The sequence below is a fragment of the Labeo rohita genome, chromosome 12 (genome assembly GCF_022985175.1).
Source record: "Labeo rohita strain BAU-BD-2019 chromosome 12, IGBB_LRoh.1.0, whole genome shotgun sequence".
Taxonomy (NCBI): Eukaryota; Metazoa; Chordata; class Actinopteri; order Cypriniformes; family Cyprinidae; genus Labeo; species Labeo rohita.
This window is the reverse complement of record NC_066880.1, coordinates 20100261-20118480: the sequence shown is the minus strand read 5'-3', so window position 1 is coordinate 20118480 and position 18220 is coordinate 20100261. Positions and strand designations below refer to the sequence as shown.

The window sequence follows — 18220 nt, the reverse complement described above, 5'->3', positions numbered from 1 at the left end:
CTTAATTGATGTGCCGATATTAGTAGTCATTCAGGCAAAGCAGTTGGGTTGTGGGGGCAGGAGTTCCAGGAGACGGGAAAAGGCCGAAGAACTGATGAGGCTGGCCGAGCAGGAGGTATCGCTGTGGCCAGGGTATATGGGCTGCTGTTAATTGGCGTGAAATGGGGGTATTGGGAAGGGGAGGGGTTGGGGTAGGTAAGGGAGGGGAAAAAGGATAGATTAGTTGGAAGAGCAGAAGATAGGGGTTGGAAAGATCCACTGACAGGAATGTTTCCGGAGTTTGCTGCATAAGATTGTGACGTGACAAGAGACGATGGGAGGATTCCGAGATGGTACCGGAAGAGTTGGAAGTTGGAGGTGGAAGGAGCCAGAGTTGGAGGCTTTTGCGTTTGATCGCCACTAGGTGGTGTGGATGCTGCTTGCTGAGGCTGTTGACGAGGCTGTGTGGTTATGTCAGGAGTGACGATGGGCGGGTTCCGTGGGAATGCCAGAAGAGTAGAGGGTTCTGTGTTTACATTTAGAGGAGTGTTGATAGATGCTGTGTAAAGTTGGAATAGTCGTGATTTATTATCGTAGCGGCTAAAATTGATGCCTTTATCCCCTGAAGGCGAGCCATGGTCCATTGCTTGATGTTACTCTCTAGTCTGGGAGACTTGCCGTTAGTGCGTTGACGAGGACTGGCGGTGGATGGATGTTGACTCTGTTGGTAAGGAGAGTGGTTTGTGCCTGTGAGATCGATGACGATCACGGACCGTTGTTCTCGTTTGCGGCGGAGAGTCAGGGTTGGAGAAGTCTCAGATAATGAACTTGTACGATAATGCTAGTGGGGCTTAGGAATTTTGACAGCAGAACGCAGTCGATGTGAAGATTGGCTGCATGAGGACTGGCTATGTGAGGATTGTTGAGAAGATTTTTTGGGTGGAGGAAACTTGTTTCCAAAAAGTTCATCATCTGAGTCGGAGGGGTTGATCTGCAGCTCGGCGTCCATGGTGAATGAGTCCAACGAGAAACTGAGACAAACGGTTCAGAGAAGGCCGGTCTTGCATAAATAGTTGACAGGGAACGAGCTGATTGGTTGAGGTGTGGCCTTGTTGTGTAACTTATTAACTCCATTTATTTAAAATGCAAATTACTGAATAAAGTTTTGTAATGTGTTTTAACACAACAATTTTGATTCGATTAAGATTCATTTGGGTATAATTCAGTTCAAGGATATTTTGCCCCATTTCCAACATTAAGGTTTGTCAGTTAATTTTCCTCTCTCTCTCTCTCTCTCTCTCTCTCTCTCTTTTTTTGTACAGGAGACTACCAAAACGTGTCAAAAGTTTTTTCACAGATGGCGTGAGTTCTTCCTTCTATCCAACTTTAATTACAGTAAATCTTGATTAAAGTGGAAGTGAAGCAGTCAGTCAAGTTTACATTACATTTAATTAATATATATGTATATATATATATATATATATATAATTAAGGTGCATTCACGCCATATCAGAATTCCCATAATCACGAGATTCCAACTTGTAAAAAGCGTTCACGTCCTCGTAGAACTCGTAATTACAACTTGTGAGCTGAGAGTCTTCTGAGAGCTACGACTTGTACCACACTGCTGTACCACCTGACCAACATAGGCTCTGTTTAGGCATTGATAGTGTTGCCATAGAGAAGCATAATTCCGAGTCTGAGGACGTGAACAGCTCCGAGTAGAACGTGACATGTTGTCATCTCGAAATTATGGTAATTACGATATGGCGTGAACGCAGTATTATAACATGGTGTGACGTAGGATTACTTTACTGGCCAATGGAGCAAACCAACCCTGTGATGTCACACACTGTGGTATAACTGCAAGATGGCAGCTGGAAATCAGTTTAAATAATGACTGCGTCACTTCCAGTTCAAAAGTCTGTTCAATAGTGACATGTTTTTAACAGTCTCTAGAGAATCTTCGAGCAGCAGAGGAAGCTCGCTGTAAACGTCACTCCACCTCTGAACTGGGGAACATCACTCTCACTGACATCAAGAAAGAAGGCTGGCTGCACTATAAACAGATTCTCACTAATAAGGGAAAGGTTTGACAGTAGTTCATAAATCTGTATAATTAGTCGTGCAGTTTACTTTTTAGATAGTACGTCTGTGGCCTATCCCGAGAAATCTGTGTTTATGTATCATATTTAGAAAGTGGGCGGAGGTATGCGGCCTTGGAAACGAGTCTTCTCTGTGCTTCGCACCCATTCGCTTTTCCTCTACAAGGATAAGCGGGAGGCAGTGCTTCATGCAGCTGGGGCAGTAGTTCATGCTAACAGACACGTGGAGGACGAGCACCCAATCAGCATTCGAGGTTGCTTAATTGACATTGCATACAGCGAGACAAAGCGTAAACACACCTTGCGGCTGACAACGCAGGACTTCTGTGAGTACCTGCTTCAGGCGGAGGACAGGGATGACATGCTGAGCTGGATCAGAGTCATCAGAGACAACAGCAAGACTGACAATGAGGTTTGTTGAGAAAAAAATCAGAAGAATAGATATTAGAAAACAATCAGATAATAGTAACAAAAAGGCATAAAAAAAGTTTTGCAGCCACATAATTTATTCATGCCACTGTACATGCTAGGAAACCAACCTAAGTGCCAATACCGTGAGTAGTGTTAATATGCAACTATACAAGAGATAACTATAATGCAGACACAGATAATCTACATCACAGAGATTTTCTGCTGCTGTTCACAGTGAAGTCACAGTAAACTTAATTTGCTTAAAATAAACTGTAGAACTATGACTGGAAAAATTGCTATGAAAGTAGCCAGGAATGTACTGTAAATTTACACTAAAATATTTGACACCTCATCTTTGCTTTTGAACAGGAACTGGGCTTTTCCAGACAGGCTCTCATCAATAAGAAGCTGAATGACTATAGGAAACAGAGGTGATTTCTGTTGCATATTTGATTGCATTTCTAGAATGGTGAGCATTGTAGTCTTATCTTTTCCATTTTGCAGTCCAACAGGCAACAAGCCAGATACTTCTCCAAGGATCCATCGGATGATGCCACCTTTCCTCCTCTCTAAAACTGAAAACATATCAGGAGTAAACCGAGCCCCAGGAAAAGGTGAACTCTCTGAACTATGACAAACAGGCCAGGCACTATAGCCCCACACTTTTATCCACTCTGATTTATATTTGCATCTTTCAGATCTCTGTATCTTCTCTTTCTCCAACATCAACAGATGAGAGTACTAAGGCTTCATGGGGCATTAACATAACGAAAAAGGGAAAGAAAATGGGTCCAAAAGCTTTTGGGGTAAGGTTGGAAGACTGTCCGCCTGCTGCCAACAATAAGGTCAGTAAGCTTTGTGAACCAGTGCTAAGATTTTATTAACTGCATAATGGGAATTGACTTAAGGGCTTGACACATTTGATTTAGGTGATTTAGTTTTGAGTCTGGCATGCAATGTGTCCTTATCCCCTTTCCCTACATTATGCTGTAAAATAAAATGTAAAGGTAATGTATTGGTAACTATAAAAAGTGCTATTGAGACAAAAATAAAGGAATAATATTGTTATCTTTTATTATGTGCTTGTATGTAGTTTGTCCCACAGATTGTAGAGACTTGTTGTCATTTGGTGGAGGAGATGGGTTTGGAATATACTGGCATCTACAGAGTGCCAGGGAACAATGCAGTGGTGTCTTCACTTCAGGATCAGCTCAACAAGGGCATGGATATAGACACTACTGAGGAGGTGAGGAGGGAGCATGACAAAGACAGACAGCGAAACTGCAGGTATAAAAAAGAACAGTAATCACATTGTTTGTTTACAGAAATGGCGAGACTTGAATGTCATCAGCAGTCTTCTGAAGTCCTTCTTCAGGAAACTTCCAGAGCCTCTTTTCACAGATGGTATATTCAGCTCAACTTCCTTTTAAATTCATTCACACAAAGCTTTTGCATGGGTGTCAGAGTGAGTGGGTGTTCCATCCAAAACACAGCTCACTGCTGCCCTCTACTTGCAGATAAATATAATGACTTCATTGACGCTAACCGTTTAGAGGATGCAGGGGACCGCTTGAAGTCCATAAAGAAACTTGTATGTACTTGTGTCAGTTAATAATTCATTTTCAGCAAATCTGTATTTGTGTTGCTAACCAAAGTTTTGTGCTGTCCTTTATGTTGCTCTTTTAGATACATGACCTGCCGGATCATTACTACTACACACTAAAGTTTTTAATCGGTCACCTGAAAACAGTTGCAGACCATTCAGAGAAGAATAAGGTTCATGCTGTACTAGACATACTTGGACAATCACATTAAATGAGTGTTTCTTCAACTACTGTAACGTTTACCGCTGTAGACTTAATAAGATAGACTTAAAGGAGAAGTCCACTTCTAGAACAAAAATTTACAGATAATTTACTCACCCCTTTGTCATCCAAGATGTTCTTGTCTTTCTTTCTTCAGTTAATAAGAAATTATGTTTCTTGAGGAAAACAGGAATTTTCTCCATATAGTGGACTTCATTGGTGCCCACAATTTGAACTTCCAAAATGCAGCTTCAAAGGGGCTATTAATGATTCCAGCCGAGTAAGAAGGGTCTTACCTAGCGAAACGATCAGTAATTTTCTAAACAAATTATATACATACAATTATATACAATTTATATACATTTTTAACCTCAAATGCTTGTCTTGTTTCGTCTCTGCTATGCGCTTGCATAGTCTGTGTAATCCAGGTCAATACAGTTAGGGCAGTGGTTTTCAAACCGGTCCTGGAAGCACCCCTGCCCTGCACATTTTGTATGTCTCTCTCATCTAACACACCTGATTCAACTCATCGGCTCGTTATTAGAAACTGCACAACGTGAATTGAGTGTGTCAGAAGAGGGAGACATACAAAATGTGCAGGGCAGGGGTGCTTCCAGGACCGGTTTCGATGTCGAAAAAGTCCCGTCTCGTTTTTTAATTTCAACATCAAAATCGTCCTACATCGCAGTTTAACCATTTTTTTTTTGTAAAGGCCGTTTGTTCTTGTTTGCATGTTCACTTTTTAAAATACTGACACAGTACTTCTGCAGCAGTGTAGGGCGATTTTGAAGTTAGGGAAGAAAACAAGACGGGAGTTTTTCGACATACCCTAACTGTCTTGACCGTATTGAACAGGAAAAAAACAGACTTAAACCGGGCTTACACTACAGGATTTTTAAAATCCTAACCGATTATGAAATCTGGTTGCAGCGAACACATAAGGAGGGAGTGCCTCACGTGATCTTACGCAACAGATCGTCATTTCAGCAACTAATGTTTACAAATGTTAGTTAGCATGCTAGCAGCTTTATGCATAGGCGGAGTTTCACTTTTATTCATGGGGGGGGCACCCACTGGCAGACGAGCCAGCAGCACTGTTTTTTTAGTCCATATGTTCTATATTTCATATATTTATGTAACATATATTCTACATTAAAATACATTTAGAATTAACAATGACTGCTGTACAAAGACTAAAAAGAGTGTGTTCAGGTGAAACAGACAAGACAATGGTGGAAGATTTAGTTTGGAAACGAAATGCAAAAGCTCCTGTTTGGCAATGTTTTTCATTTTGAAAAACCTGTTGACTTTTGCCGTTTATCTGTGTTGATTTTGGAAGTTTTTTGAACATTTGTTTCTTATTTATTTGGTTCTACAGTGTTTGCAGATTTTTACTTTATTTAAACTTTGTGTAATTTCTTTCTTACTTGTTTTGCTAATAAATGTTCTATATTTCTTATTTGGTTCCACAGTGTTTAAACTTTATGCAGCCTAAGTTATTTGTTATTTTATATTAGCCTAGACATATGGCATGGTGTAAGTTATTTTTATCTCTTCTGATAAATTTTCAGTCAAATCATTCTCTGTGTGCAGTAGAGAAAGTTACTACAAAAACATAAGAAGCAGTTTCCTCCATCTCCACTATCCAATGGACCGTACAGCAGCTGTTTTGCAGTTGTGCATTGGCTGTTGTGAAAGTACTGATGTAATCATAAATCCTGAATATCAAACATGTTTTATATGATCAGGGCGGCCCCCGATTTGTGTGAGAGCAGATCAGGAGGTGCAAGATTCGATCTGTGAACGTCTCACATTACCAGATAATCCGTGCCGAACATCGGGACCGATCAAGGTGCTTGACAAGATTTTTGCTCCGATTCTCGGGAGGGGAAAATCAGGGCAAAATCAGGCAATAAATCCTGTAGTGTGCTGCATTTAAACTGTGTTTTGGAAGTTCAAACTTAGGGCCACCACTGAAGTCCATTATATGGAGATAATTCCTGAATTTTTTTGCTCAAGAAACATAATTTCTTTTCGACTGAAGAAAGAAAGACACAAACATTCTGGATGACAAGGGGGTGAGTAAATTATCAGTACATTTTTGTTCTGGAAGCAAACTTCTCCTTTAATAGACTTACGTTCAGCAGTATACATACACCACTGTTCAAAATGTTGAGTTTGGTACAATGTTTTTAATGTTTTTGAAAGAAGTCTCCTTTGCTCAGCAAGGCTGCATTAATTTGATCAAAAAATACAGGACAGGATTGTGGAATATTATTACAATTTAAAATAACTGTTTTTTTTGTTGGACTATTATTAAAATAACTAATTTCTGTTGGGTTTTTTATGTTAATGATTCCTGTGATGGCAAGATTAATTTTCAGTAGACATTACTCCTGTCTTTAGTGTCTTATAACCCTTAAGAAATCATTCTAATATGCTAATTTGGTGTTTAAAAAAAAACTTGTCTCAATACTGGATTCTGATTGGCTGGCAGGTATGCAGTAAAATCGTTTAATGCACAGGTAGTTCCAGGTCAGTTTAATCACGTTCTATATTAATGTGCTGCTTTAATTGATGCACACTAACCAACAACCATCACTCACATACAAACAAACGGTAATTAAACTGACTTGGAACTACCTGTGCATTAAACAGTTGTACTGCATACCTGCCAGAATCCATTATTAAGACAGAATATATATATATATATATATATATATATATATAGGGGTGTAACAATACATGTATTCGTACCGAACCGTCACGGTTCAGTGCATGAGGCCTTACAATGAATACAGGCAATTCACCCTCAATCCAGAAGGGGGCACCCACCGTAATGCAACTCTGTTCAGTGTTGCCAACTTAGCGACTTTGTCGTTAGATTTAGCGACTTTTCAGACCCCCTTTTTTTTCCAAAAAAGCGCCTAGCGACAAATCTAGCGACTTCTTGGACAAACCTTGTTTAGTTTTTGAGGCTCTCCGGTACTGCTTTCCCTGTGCGCGCACACCTCTCTCTCTCTCTAGCTGCGTCTGCCCTGTTCAGCGAGCGGCAGAAGAATAGCGGTTTCAGTTAAAAAAAAAAGATATTCTGTTGCTTCTAAATATTTTACATGCAAGTGTAAAGCCGAAATCACAGCACAGCCATTGTCTTAATCGTATGTGTATTTGATTTCATTAGAGAATGTCGTGATTATGCAGATCAGGATTTTAGTATAGATTAATATCTTCGTCTTGGAGAGCTGGTAATATAGTCTTAATGGGCCGCATTTCAGCCAATATTTTATATTCATACCGTTGTCTGACAGCAGAAACAGTAAAACATACCAATATATCTATGAAATATATCTATGATATATTTGGATGCATTAAAATTCAGTATGTGAGCCCAGAGAGGCAAGACAGTCCAACGCACTGACGTCATAAATATGCTAATTAGCGCATGACGTCATGTAGCGACATTTGGCGACTTTTCAAGCGGGGTTTAGCTACTTTCCATTGAAAGAAGTTGGCAACACTGACTATGTTTGTTTGATAATCGCCCGCAGAAGAACAGCGAATGCCAGGAGTTGCGCACTTGATAACAGTGTTGCCAATTCAGCGACTTGGCTGCTAGATTTAGCGACTTTTTTCCAAAAAAGCACCTAGCGACAAATCTAGCGACTTCTTGGACAAACCTTAAGCCCCGTTCACACTACAAGCAACAGGCAGCGACAAAGCAACACAATCCCATTCATTTCAATGGAGAGCTGGCGATTTCCGGCGACAAGAGCGACAGCGAGCTACAGTGACCGTTGGCGACCGGAATAGGGCGTGTCCAATGACAAAGTTCAGAATCCCTCAACTTTATGCAAATGAAGAGCGACTTTCGGGAGCGACAGCCAGTAGGAAAGAAGACGGTAGAGCTCATGTGATCGTTCTCCTCTCAGCCGTAGATAAACATACCCAATGAAAAAATATGCACTTGGAAATTCCGAGTATGGGTCACCATACTTGGCCACATGTCACGTCCTTTCCTTGCTTTCCTTTCCTTTCCTTAAAATGCATATGTGAGCACAGAGAGGCAAGACAATATGATGCCTTGACGTCATGAATATGCTAACTAGTGTGACGTCATTTAGCGACTTTTCAAGCAGGGTTTAGCTACTTTCCAGTGAAAGTGTACTCTTGTATCCTACTTCTCTCAGTCGGCACAAATCCAAATATTCCATAATATTTCCATGTTTGCGATGCATCCAAATGCTAAACTATTATTTATTATGTAAATTATAGACTTTGTACTTCAGTCACGTTCTAAGGGTGACACAGTGAGGCGGGCGCGCTGATGTTTGGTTCATTGTGTTTTATTTTGATAAAGTACCAACTACACTGTCAAGTTAGCAATGCTAGAAGCCTGGAACTGATAGGTTTTGTGTTTGTGTGTGCCGGCGTGATTACTTCAACTTTCCTCATACCAGCAAAATCAACTTAAACAAAAAACAGAATGGCTTTCTGCCATTTGAGTTTCCTTTCTGTCACAAAACTAAACTGAAACTCAGCAAATATAGGCTACGCTAAGTGTCGCACAGTTTTTTCCCTTGTCTATTAGTTAACTAAATTAAATATTTAAAGTATTTATTCCTTGTATGTATATATGTACTGCAGATTTTATAGCCTATATATGACATTAATTTGCAGACCGGGACATCTGTGTACATTACACCCCTAATATATATATAATTTATTATTAATAATTTATTATTATTATTATTATTATTATTTTAATCACTGTGGAAAACAGTTGTGCTGCTTAATATATTTATGGAAACTGTGATACATTTATTCCAGCATTTATATGAAATATAAATCTTTTGTATCAATGTTAATGTCATTACTTCCACTTTTGATCAATGTAAAAATACTTACTGACCCCAAACTGACTAAAATTGACTCTCTTTACTCTACAGATGGAGCCTAGAAATCTAGCCCTGGTATTTGGCCCCACACTGGTGCGGACCTCAGAAGACAACATGATTAACATGGTCACTCACATGCCAGACCGCTACAAGATCACAGAGACTCTTATTTTGCATGTATGTCCTTTTAAATCTGCTTTTCTCTTCTGTCTCCTAAAGATACAAAAAGGGCAGTTAAGACTGTTGCGTTTTTAAAGCAGTCATGAAATGCAGTTTCAGATTTAAAAAAAAAAAAATGGCCATTTACACTAATTCCGCTCACCAATGTTTGATGGCTAGTCAACACTACAAAAGACGACAGTCTAACAACAGCTCCAGTGGTGTAGATGATAAAGTGAGTGCTGTAGCTGTTTTGACGCAATCGACCTAGTTTCAAATCCACCTTTTACTGAACTTTTTTTCTCCCTTTTTAAATCTCATAGCACGTTGGAAGGGCAATTGTTTTCAATAAAAATTAAGGAAATAATCGAAAAGCTGAAAATAAATTATTGGGTAGGGTTAGGGTAGGTGTAGGGAAGGCCTTATTGTCCCAGTAAGGTGGTGTCTTTTTAATAATTTGAAATAAAATTATAGTTTTTATAATGTACTACAAAAACAAGGTGCCACTATTTGCAACAAGTAGTATAAATAGCAGAATATCCTACTATTTTAACATAGTGTAAATATAATCTATAGCTATTTGCACTTAGTGTAAATCTCATATTGCTAGGAAAATACTGCTATTTTCACTAACTATTTTCAGTAACTAGAATCCATTGATATTTGCACTTAGTGTAAATAGCATCTATCATTAAGAAAATATATTATTTTTACTTAGTGCAAATAGTCGCTGCCATTTATATATCCTCATTTTCAGTCTCTGTAAAAAACATGTGAGGGCAAAGAAAGTGCTGCACAACAGAGGTTTACTGTCAATATTAAAAAGTAGTAGTAGTAGAAGCTGCAGCAGCACTGTTGTTACATTGAGTCTTAAGACTGGTAAATAGTAATATATTTCTATATTTCTGACAGTTTCTTCACGTTAAACCAAACTTTTATTTTGACGGGTTGCTGTGAAGAACTTGCAGCTGCTGTGTAGCCTATGTGATATGATGACTGCTGGAGATGATATTTGTGTGTTCATATCTGAAAACAGCTTGAGCGTCCTCCACGCTTTACTATTTGTGTAGTAAACAAAACAGTGCGTCTGCACCTCTGCCATTCATTCATTGCGGAAATCATGACGCCTTATGTGTGATGTCAAATGCTTCCACAGATTTGTAGTATTGTTATAGCATTTCACCTGAGCATTGCATATCACGCATTTTGCTTTGTTCTTGGTTCTTGTCAACAGTAACAGTAACCGTTTAGAATAATTTCCATAGTAAAATTTGACAAATTAAATGAAAACGTCTCAGGTTACTTGTGTAACCCATGTTCTCTGATCGAGACGCTGTGTACCTTTTGACGCAATAGGAACGCCCTCTGGGTGATTGTCTGAAGCCCGTATAGAATCACGCCAATCCATTGGCTGATGGCGCGGACGCTGCCTTATACTTATACTGACAAATGCGCCATCTGCTCCTCAGATTTCTCTGCCGAAAAAGGCCTCTTGTCGGCACCGTGAGGAGCTTGGCAGCAGACACAGGATCTCGTTCCCTATTCAGAGAACATGGGTTACGCAAGTAACCCGAGGCATTCTCTTTCATAGGGTTACTTGATGCTGTGTAGCTTATGACGCAATGGGAACAATATACCAAACATGCCAAGCTAAAGCGCTGCCGCATCTGGCCCGATAAGAACCAGATAATATACATGGGCGGTTCAAGCGGACAGGACCCGGGAACCAGGAGCCATGTCGAGATCCAAATTATAGAACCTAATAAATGTGCGCGGAGAGGACCATCCTGCCGCCACACAAATAAAAAAGGGGACACCTCTAAAAAGAGCTTGAGAGGAAGCCACACTCCTGGTGGAATGTGCCCGAACACTGAGAGGTGAAGAAAGACCACGCACCTCATATGCCAGCGAAATAGCATCCCTCACCAAGTGGGAAATCCTTTGCTTCGATGTGGCAAGCCCATGGCGGCCAGCACCAAAGCATACTAACAGCTGGGGAGATTTTCTCCAATGTCTGGTACCGTCCACATAGAACTTCAAAGCTCGGACTGGGCAGAGCATGTAAAGTTTCTCATCCTCACCTGAAGCAAAAGGAGGAGGATGGAAAGAGTGAAGCGTGACCACATGAGAACGAAATGATGTGGACAAAACCTTGGGAACATAGCCTGGCCTAGGCCGTAATGTTACCTTGACCAGACCCGGGGTGAAGTCCATACACATTTTGCTGACAGAGAAAGCTTGCAAGTCCCCAACTCGCTTCAAAGAAGTTAGTGCCAAAAAATAATAACCTTAAGAGTCAGAATCCGCTCCAGAGCTGACTCCAAAGACTCAAAAGGAGCTTCCGTTAAGCCCCTCAGGACGACTGATAAGTCCCAAGAAGGAACTCCTAGGGGGCGTGCTGGTCTCGGATGCCGAACTCCACGCATAAATGCAGAGACCGCACCCCAGCCCGTTAGAGATGTGTCTGTCGTAACCATTTGGTGACTCCCCTGTTGAGAAAGAGGGGGTCCCACCATATTGAAAGGGCATGAAAGCAACTGCGTGACACCATTATTAGGCGAGAGGCTGGTCCCAAAGAACGGATGCCTAGGAGTTTCATCAACCAAAGGAACAACCTATATAAGCGGCCCCAGGGGCACCACAGGGGAGGTTGCGGCCATGAGGCCTAAGAGCCTGCAACAAGTGCCCACAGAGACATGATGGCCTAGCTTGAAGCAGGCCAAACTGGAGACTGGAAGTCCAAGCAGGAGCCAAGTGGGCCTGCATCTGAATGGAATTCAAGTGAACCCCCAAGAACACAGTCTGTTGAGAGGGGGTGAGAACACTCTTCTTTGTGTTCAGTCTGAGGCCAAGAGACTGAATGTGGTGGAGGAGGACATGCCTGTGGTGGCTCACTAACTCCCTGGAGTAGGCCAAAATGAGCCAATCGTCCAGGTAGTTGAGTACACGGATGCCCTGGAGCCTCAATGGGGCCAGAGCAGCATTCATGCACTTTGTAAACATACTTGGAGCCAAAGCTAGGCCAAAGGGAAGAACCTTGAACTGGTGAGCCTTTCACGAAGGTCTAGAAGGCCGCCCCTCTTTGGAACGAGAAAATAGCAACTGAAACAGCCTCGTTCTATATACCCCGGAGGAACCTCCTCTATTGCCCCTTTGAGAAGGAGGGAAGATAGTTCCTGCTGTAACACAGAAGCCTGTGAGGCGCTGCTCACTACTGTCAGGTGAACCCCGTTGAAGCAGGGGGGGGGGGGGGGTTGCGGCTGAAATGAAGAGTGTAACCGAACTGAACTGTGCGGAGAACCCAAGGCGATATCCCTGGCAGACAATTCCATTCGTAAAAGAATTGCGATAGTGCCTGGACTGGGGTGCCGAGATGGTCAGGAGGGAGAAACATCATCCATCGCGGAGGAGAGCATTTGGCGTCCTTATGCGGGATGAGGGAGTCTACAGGGACTGGTGTGAGGGCCTGGCATGTAACTGATACAGGGTCCGCTAGCTGTGGGAGAGAAACTGTGTCTCCTATCACATGAGCAGCAGGTGACAAAGGGGCAGTTGGTAGGGGGAGAAAGCCTGGTGCGTCTCCCCGACCCCCATGCTGAAAAAGAGTGAGGTTGAATGGTTGCTGCACACCTAAAAGAGCCGGGTCGCGGATATGACAGAACAGAATGAGGAGAGCATGTTAGAGGCGGGCAGAAACATTTGAACTGTCTGGCCCAGCCTCATAAGGTGGGGGAAGCTCTCCTCTTCCTGACATGAGATTCAGGAGCGACTCGATGAAGCTGAAGCAGTGGGCTTGTCAGACCGCTTAAGCTCAATCCGCCCGCGAGGTCGCCGGTGGGGCAATGGCCAACCGTGGGCTCCCTAGACCCCGGGATGCTGCTCCTACTTGCGGTCTCCTTCCTGGGCAAGGAACGCTCTCTGGACAGGTAGGATGAGGAGGGGTTGGAAGAATCCCGCATCCTCCTAGGCATAAACTGCCTGAGGGCAGCTGACTGCGACTTGGCGGATCGAAGCTTCTCAACCACAGAGTTGACTGCCTCCCCAAACAACCCAGACTGAGAGATAGGGGCTTAGATGACTGAGACTTGCGGGGCTCATCAGGCCAGTCAATAAAAAGCAGAGTATGTAAGCAGAGTGGAGCGGCAACAATTTCCCCTCCGCGCTCCAAGCATTCAATAATCACTCCGCTCCAGCTCCTCTCCGGGTTTACCATTTTCCACTCCCAGCTCCACAGCTCGCTCAGCTGATCAAGAACACCGCTCCGCCATCGCTCTGAGGAAATTTACGGCTAAAGTATTTCAGTATGTTTTGAAATATCACATAACATATATTAAAATAAAATAAACCAAAATAAAATACTAGGAGAGATGTTTTGTGGCTTATTGGACCACTTTGCAAACAGTTTTCCTACCACATTCCTATCAAGCATATTATGTGGTTGTCAGCAGTAAAAAGTATCATTTGCTTTTTTCAGTGTAAATTTTGTTTGTAAAGGATGAAAATAAGAGTTCATTTTTGTCAGTTATTTTATCTACGGATCGCTGCATTTCCTACAGATTTCTGCTCATATGAAATCGGATACAGATGAAGCAGCACCGTAAGATTTCATTTGATTGAATCCATTATTGTGATAGCAGCTGCATGTGGAAATAAGTGTTGTACCTGTTTAAATCATGCTTTCATCTGAATATATTCAGTATCTAGAAGGAGCGAACAAATTCCTCAAAAACTATCCTCCTAAACCTCCTGCTCACGTATATTGCTGTCATTATTGCTGTCATCTTCACATTCTTTCTGAGCTGTGATCCATCTATATCAAGCTTGCTGACTATGTTGAACATGTGAGTTCTTGCTAAATATGCAGTTATATTACGGGCCAATGGCACGAATTGTACTCGTGGTGGAGTGGTAGTGGTGCGCTCTTGGAGTGAGTGAAAACCACGACGCTCCGGCTTTTAAAAAATCCGCTTCTCGCTCTGTTCAAAATCACACCGCTCCACTCCACGCTCCGCTCCCACTCCGCTCCACTCACATACTCTGAGAGAAAGCTTCTCTGTGGTGCATGAAAGCACGTCCACTCTGAGTAGGCTGCAGAAAGCTGTGCTTCCTGGCCGTGAGTTGGACGCTTCGGTGAATAAAATGTCTTCTAACCCGAAGGAGACCGCATCGTGTGCCTCCGGGCTAGGACGTAAATAATCATGCGCAAAATTAACCGAGAGAGAACGCGGTGGCTGACAGTGACGATAATCCATGGCACTTCACCGCAAGGATAGCTGAGTTCCACTATCACAGTCGTTGAAGTGCAAATGAAGAATTCCAAGAGAAAAACGATCTGAAAAAACGCAACAGAAAGGCTAAAATGGCTGCTTCGTGAAGGCAGAGAAATCTGAGGAGCAGATGGTGCGTTCGTCAGTATAAGGATGCGACTTAAGAATGTCGGGGCAGCGCCCGCGCCATCAGCCAATGGATTGGGGTGATTCTATACGGGTTTTAGACAATTGGCACACCCAGAGGGCGTTCCCATTGCATCGTAAGCTACACAGCGTTGAGTGAACCTTTGGAAGAGAACTTTATTTTTCAGTCCTTCAGGCATGTCATTAAAAACAAACATGCATTTCTAATGCTTGGATCTTCAGGAAGGCTATGTAAAGTGTTTGGAGGTGCAGTTTTTTTTTACTTCCGCTGACATAACGTCTCAGTTTGACGGTCTTACACAACATCTTTATGCAACAGGACTATTGCTTTTGTGATTGATTGACAGACAGAGCACACCTCCTTGATTACATACAATGATGACTGTCCCGATTTCAGATCTGGGTGTTTCAGAAGGGTATAAAAAATTAATTTGGTAGGGAGCAACATCATCCATCGCGGAGGAGAGCATTTGGCGTCCTTATGCGGGATGAGGGAGTCTACAGGGACTGGTGTGAGGGCCTGGCATGTGACTGATACAGGGTCCGCTAGCTGTGGGAGAGAAACTGTGTCTCCTATCACATGAGCAGCAGGTGACAAAGGGTCAGTTGGTAGGAGGAGAAAGCTTGGTGCGTCTCCCGACCCCCATGCTGAAAAAGAGTGAGGTTGAATGGTTGCTGCACACCTAAAAGTGCCGGGTCGCGGATATGACAGAACAGAATGAGGAGAGCGCCCGCGCCATCAGCCAATGGATTGGGGTGATTCTATATGGGCTTCAGACAACTGGCACACCCAGAGGGCATTCCCATTGCATCATAAGCTACACAGCGTTGAGTGAACCTTTGGAAGAGAACTTTATTTTTCAGTCCTTTAGGCATGTCATTAAAAACAAACATGCATTTCTAATGCTTGGATCTTCAGGAAGGCTATGTAAAGTGTTTGGAGGTGCAGTTTTTTTTTTTTACTTCCGCTGACATAACGTCTGAGTTTGACGGTCTTACACAACATCTTTATGCAACAGGACTATTGCTTTTGTGATTGATTGACAGACAGAGCACACCTCCTTGATTACATACAATGATGACTGTCCCGATTTCAGATCTGGGTGTTTCAGAAGGGTATAAAAAATTAATTCATATTTTAAATTGAGGAGTGTTGAGTTTTGAAAATTACAGTATTATTGTAGAGTAAGATATTGTATGTGTAAATATCAAGAACATTTTCATTATCCATTTTATGACCCTGGAATTATTTATTTTGCTTAATATTGTGCCACAAATGCCATTCATAGCGCTGAACTTGTCTTTAATTACTTTTTGTTTATTTATTCATTTATTCGCAGTATACGTGGTTCTTCTGTGATGAGCTGGATAAGGATGAAAAGGTACAGACTGCCTTTTACAGCCATTTGAAATATTTATTAATATAAGAGATAAATAGGTACTTAATGAGGGTTTAATAGACACCCTTTAGATTGCACACTTAACAGTCTGTTTTCTCTGTCTCATCATAATTTTAATCGGTTAAAATTAAAGTTTAATACAGTTCAGTACAGTACAGTCATGATATAAAAAACTTGGACAGGCCACTTCAAAACTCTGAAAATTCATTCATATGTTGATGTTTTTTCTGCAGACACCAGAGGACCAGAGGGACATAGAGCCTGTTCCAAATATCGACCATCTCCTGTCTAACATTGGTAGGACAGTGCCGCTAGGAGACTCCTCAGGTGAGAGATACTGACATGGATGAGCTTGTTGGCACAGGTGTATATTTACCTGTTTAAAAAAAATTGAGATGTTATGCCTAGCCTTCATGAAATCCTCCTTCTCATACTGTATTTTATTTATTTATTTTTCTAACTGGGAGATGGTTTTTACTGATGGTTTTCACTATTTACCCTTCCTCTTTTCTAAACTTCTACTTCACCTGGTCTCTCTTTGTCCTTTTCCAATCATCTCCTTCTATTTGTCATCTCTCTCTCTCTCTCTCGACACGCTCTGCATCTTTCTGCTAGCTGAGCCAATGGATCAAAGTTTGCGGTAGGCGCAGGAATTGTGTTCTTTTTCAGACATTTAGTGGGCATGGCCAGTCCTGGAAGCATCAATAACACCATGTCTATTAGTTGACAGGCTTTTTATTTTTTAAGAGAGAGAGAGAGAGAGAAAGAGAGAGAGAGAGAGAAAATAATTACATTGTTAAAAGTAAGTACTGGGTTTCAACTTAATCAAATATCTAACTTTATGAAAAAAGACTTTAAAACTGTTTAACTGTTGTTGTTTTTTTTTTTTTAAGATTCCTTCATATTTTTTATTATGTACATAAATAGAACATATATCCATGAACATATCTGGACAGGTGGTGAACTATGGATGTTGCGATATACCGGTATTGATGTTAATTGTGATATTTTAAAAAAAGAAATATGATTATTGTGTAAATTAGGGTGTTGTGATATACCGGTCTTAGTGATAACCTTATGATATAATGATAACCTTATTATGATATTTCAAAATAAAAAAGTACACAGCGCTAAACTCCGTAACGGCGTCCTCGCACAGACTTTGAAGAAATCCCCTTCTATCGACCAAGACATTAGCTATCACTGTAGCTACATTCAATGCAGAAATGTTTGACTGATGAATAGTGCAGAGAATTAACGAAAGACTATAGATATACAAAGACAGTTACTCCTATTACTTATGAATGGGAGAAACTGGAACACACATCTGTAGGGCCAATTCACACCGCACAGACAAACGCTAATAAAAGGTCTGATTAGTGCATTACCCCTCTCGGCGTTGGTCGAGGTTTATTTTCACCTGATTGAACATGTTCAATCAATGTTCGCGGATACAGTTGTTCTTCTGAAAAAATCTGTTGACTGTATGTCCTCCTAGAGCTTTAACTCTACAACTACCAAATTCAGCCTATAGCTATATATCTATCTGTTCTTCTAATAGACTCTGTTGCCTTCAAACCATTTAAACTTTAATCTTTAACACTATTTTAAACTTCAAACTACTTTAAACTGAAAACTTAAATCTTTAAAAACTTTTTTAGACTGATTAGACATGGTTTTCGTAAAACTGAAGATTAAAGCTACGTTTACACTACTGTGTTTTAGTTTTAAAACACATAACTTTTGCAACAGTTACGCCTGTCGTTTGCACTACTCTGGCGTATTCAACCGTCGAAAACAGAGACTTTTGAAAACGCTGCAGACTCTGTTTTAGTTTGAAAACTCTGGGGTTACATTGCAGTGTAAATGGACCAAAACGGAGACTTTTGAAAACAATGGCGTGGCTGCCCCTATTTGCTCTGCATATAGATGTTGACTGTGTAAACAATAACATCATTCTCATTTGTTGCGCCTCAATTTAGAGGCTCATTTTAGAAAATTAACTGTCAAATTGAAAGTAAAAAAAGAAATTACAGTATTTTTACACCCCAA

At 41.3% G+C, this 18220-nt stretch overlaps 1 protein-coding gene across 1 annotated transcript in view; it reads left to right on the top strand.

The window, feature by feature from the left end:
- The window catches only part of arhgap23b (Rho GTPase activating protein 23b), a 96925-nt gene that overhangs the window by 69968 nt on the left and 8737 nt on the right, over nt 1–18220 (top strand). The window contains 13 exon segments of the mRNA XM_051123844.1: nt 1302–1341; nt 1932–2069; nt 2176–2496; nt 2865–2926; nt 3000–3109; nt 3228–3340; nt 3589–3741; nt 3821–3899; nt 4013–4086; nt 4182–4271; nt 9247–9372; nt 16109–16150; nt 16402–16495. Of these exon segments, the coding sequence (XP_050979801.1) occupies nt 1302–1341; nt 1932–2069; nt 2176–2496; nt 2865–2926; nt 3000–3109; nt 3228–3340; nt 3589–3741; nt 3821–3899; nt 4013–4086; nt 4182–4271; nt 9247–9372; nt 16109–16150; nt 16402–16495 (1442 nt within the window).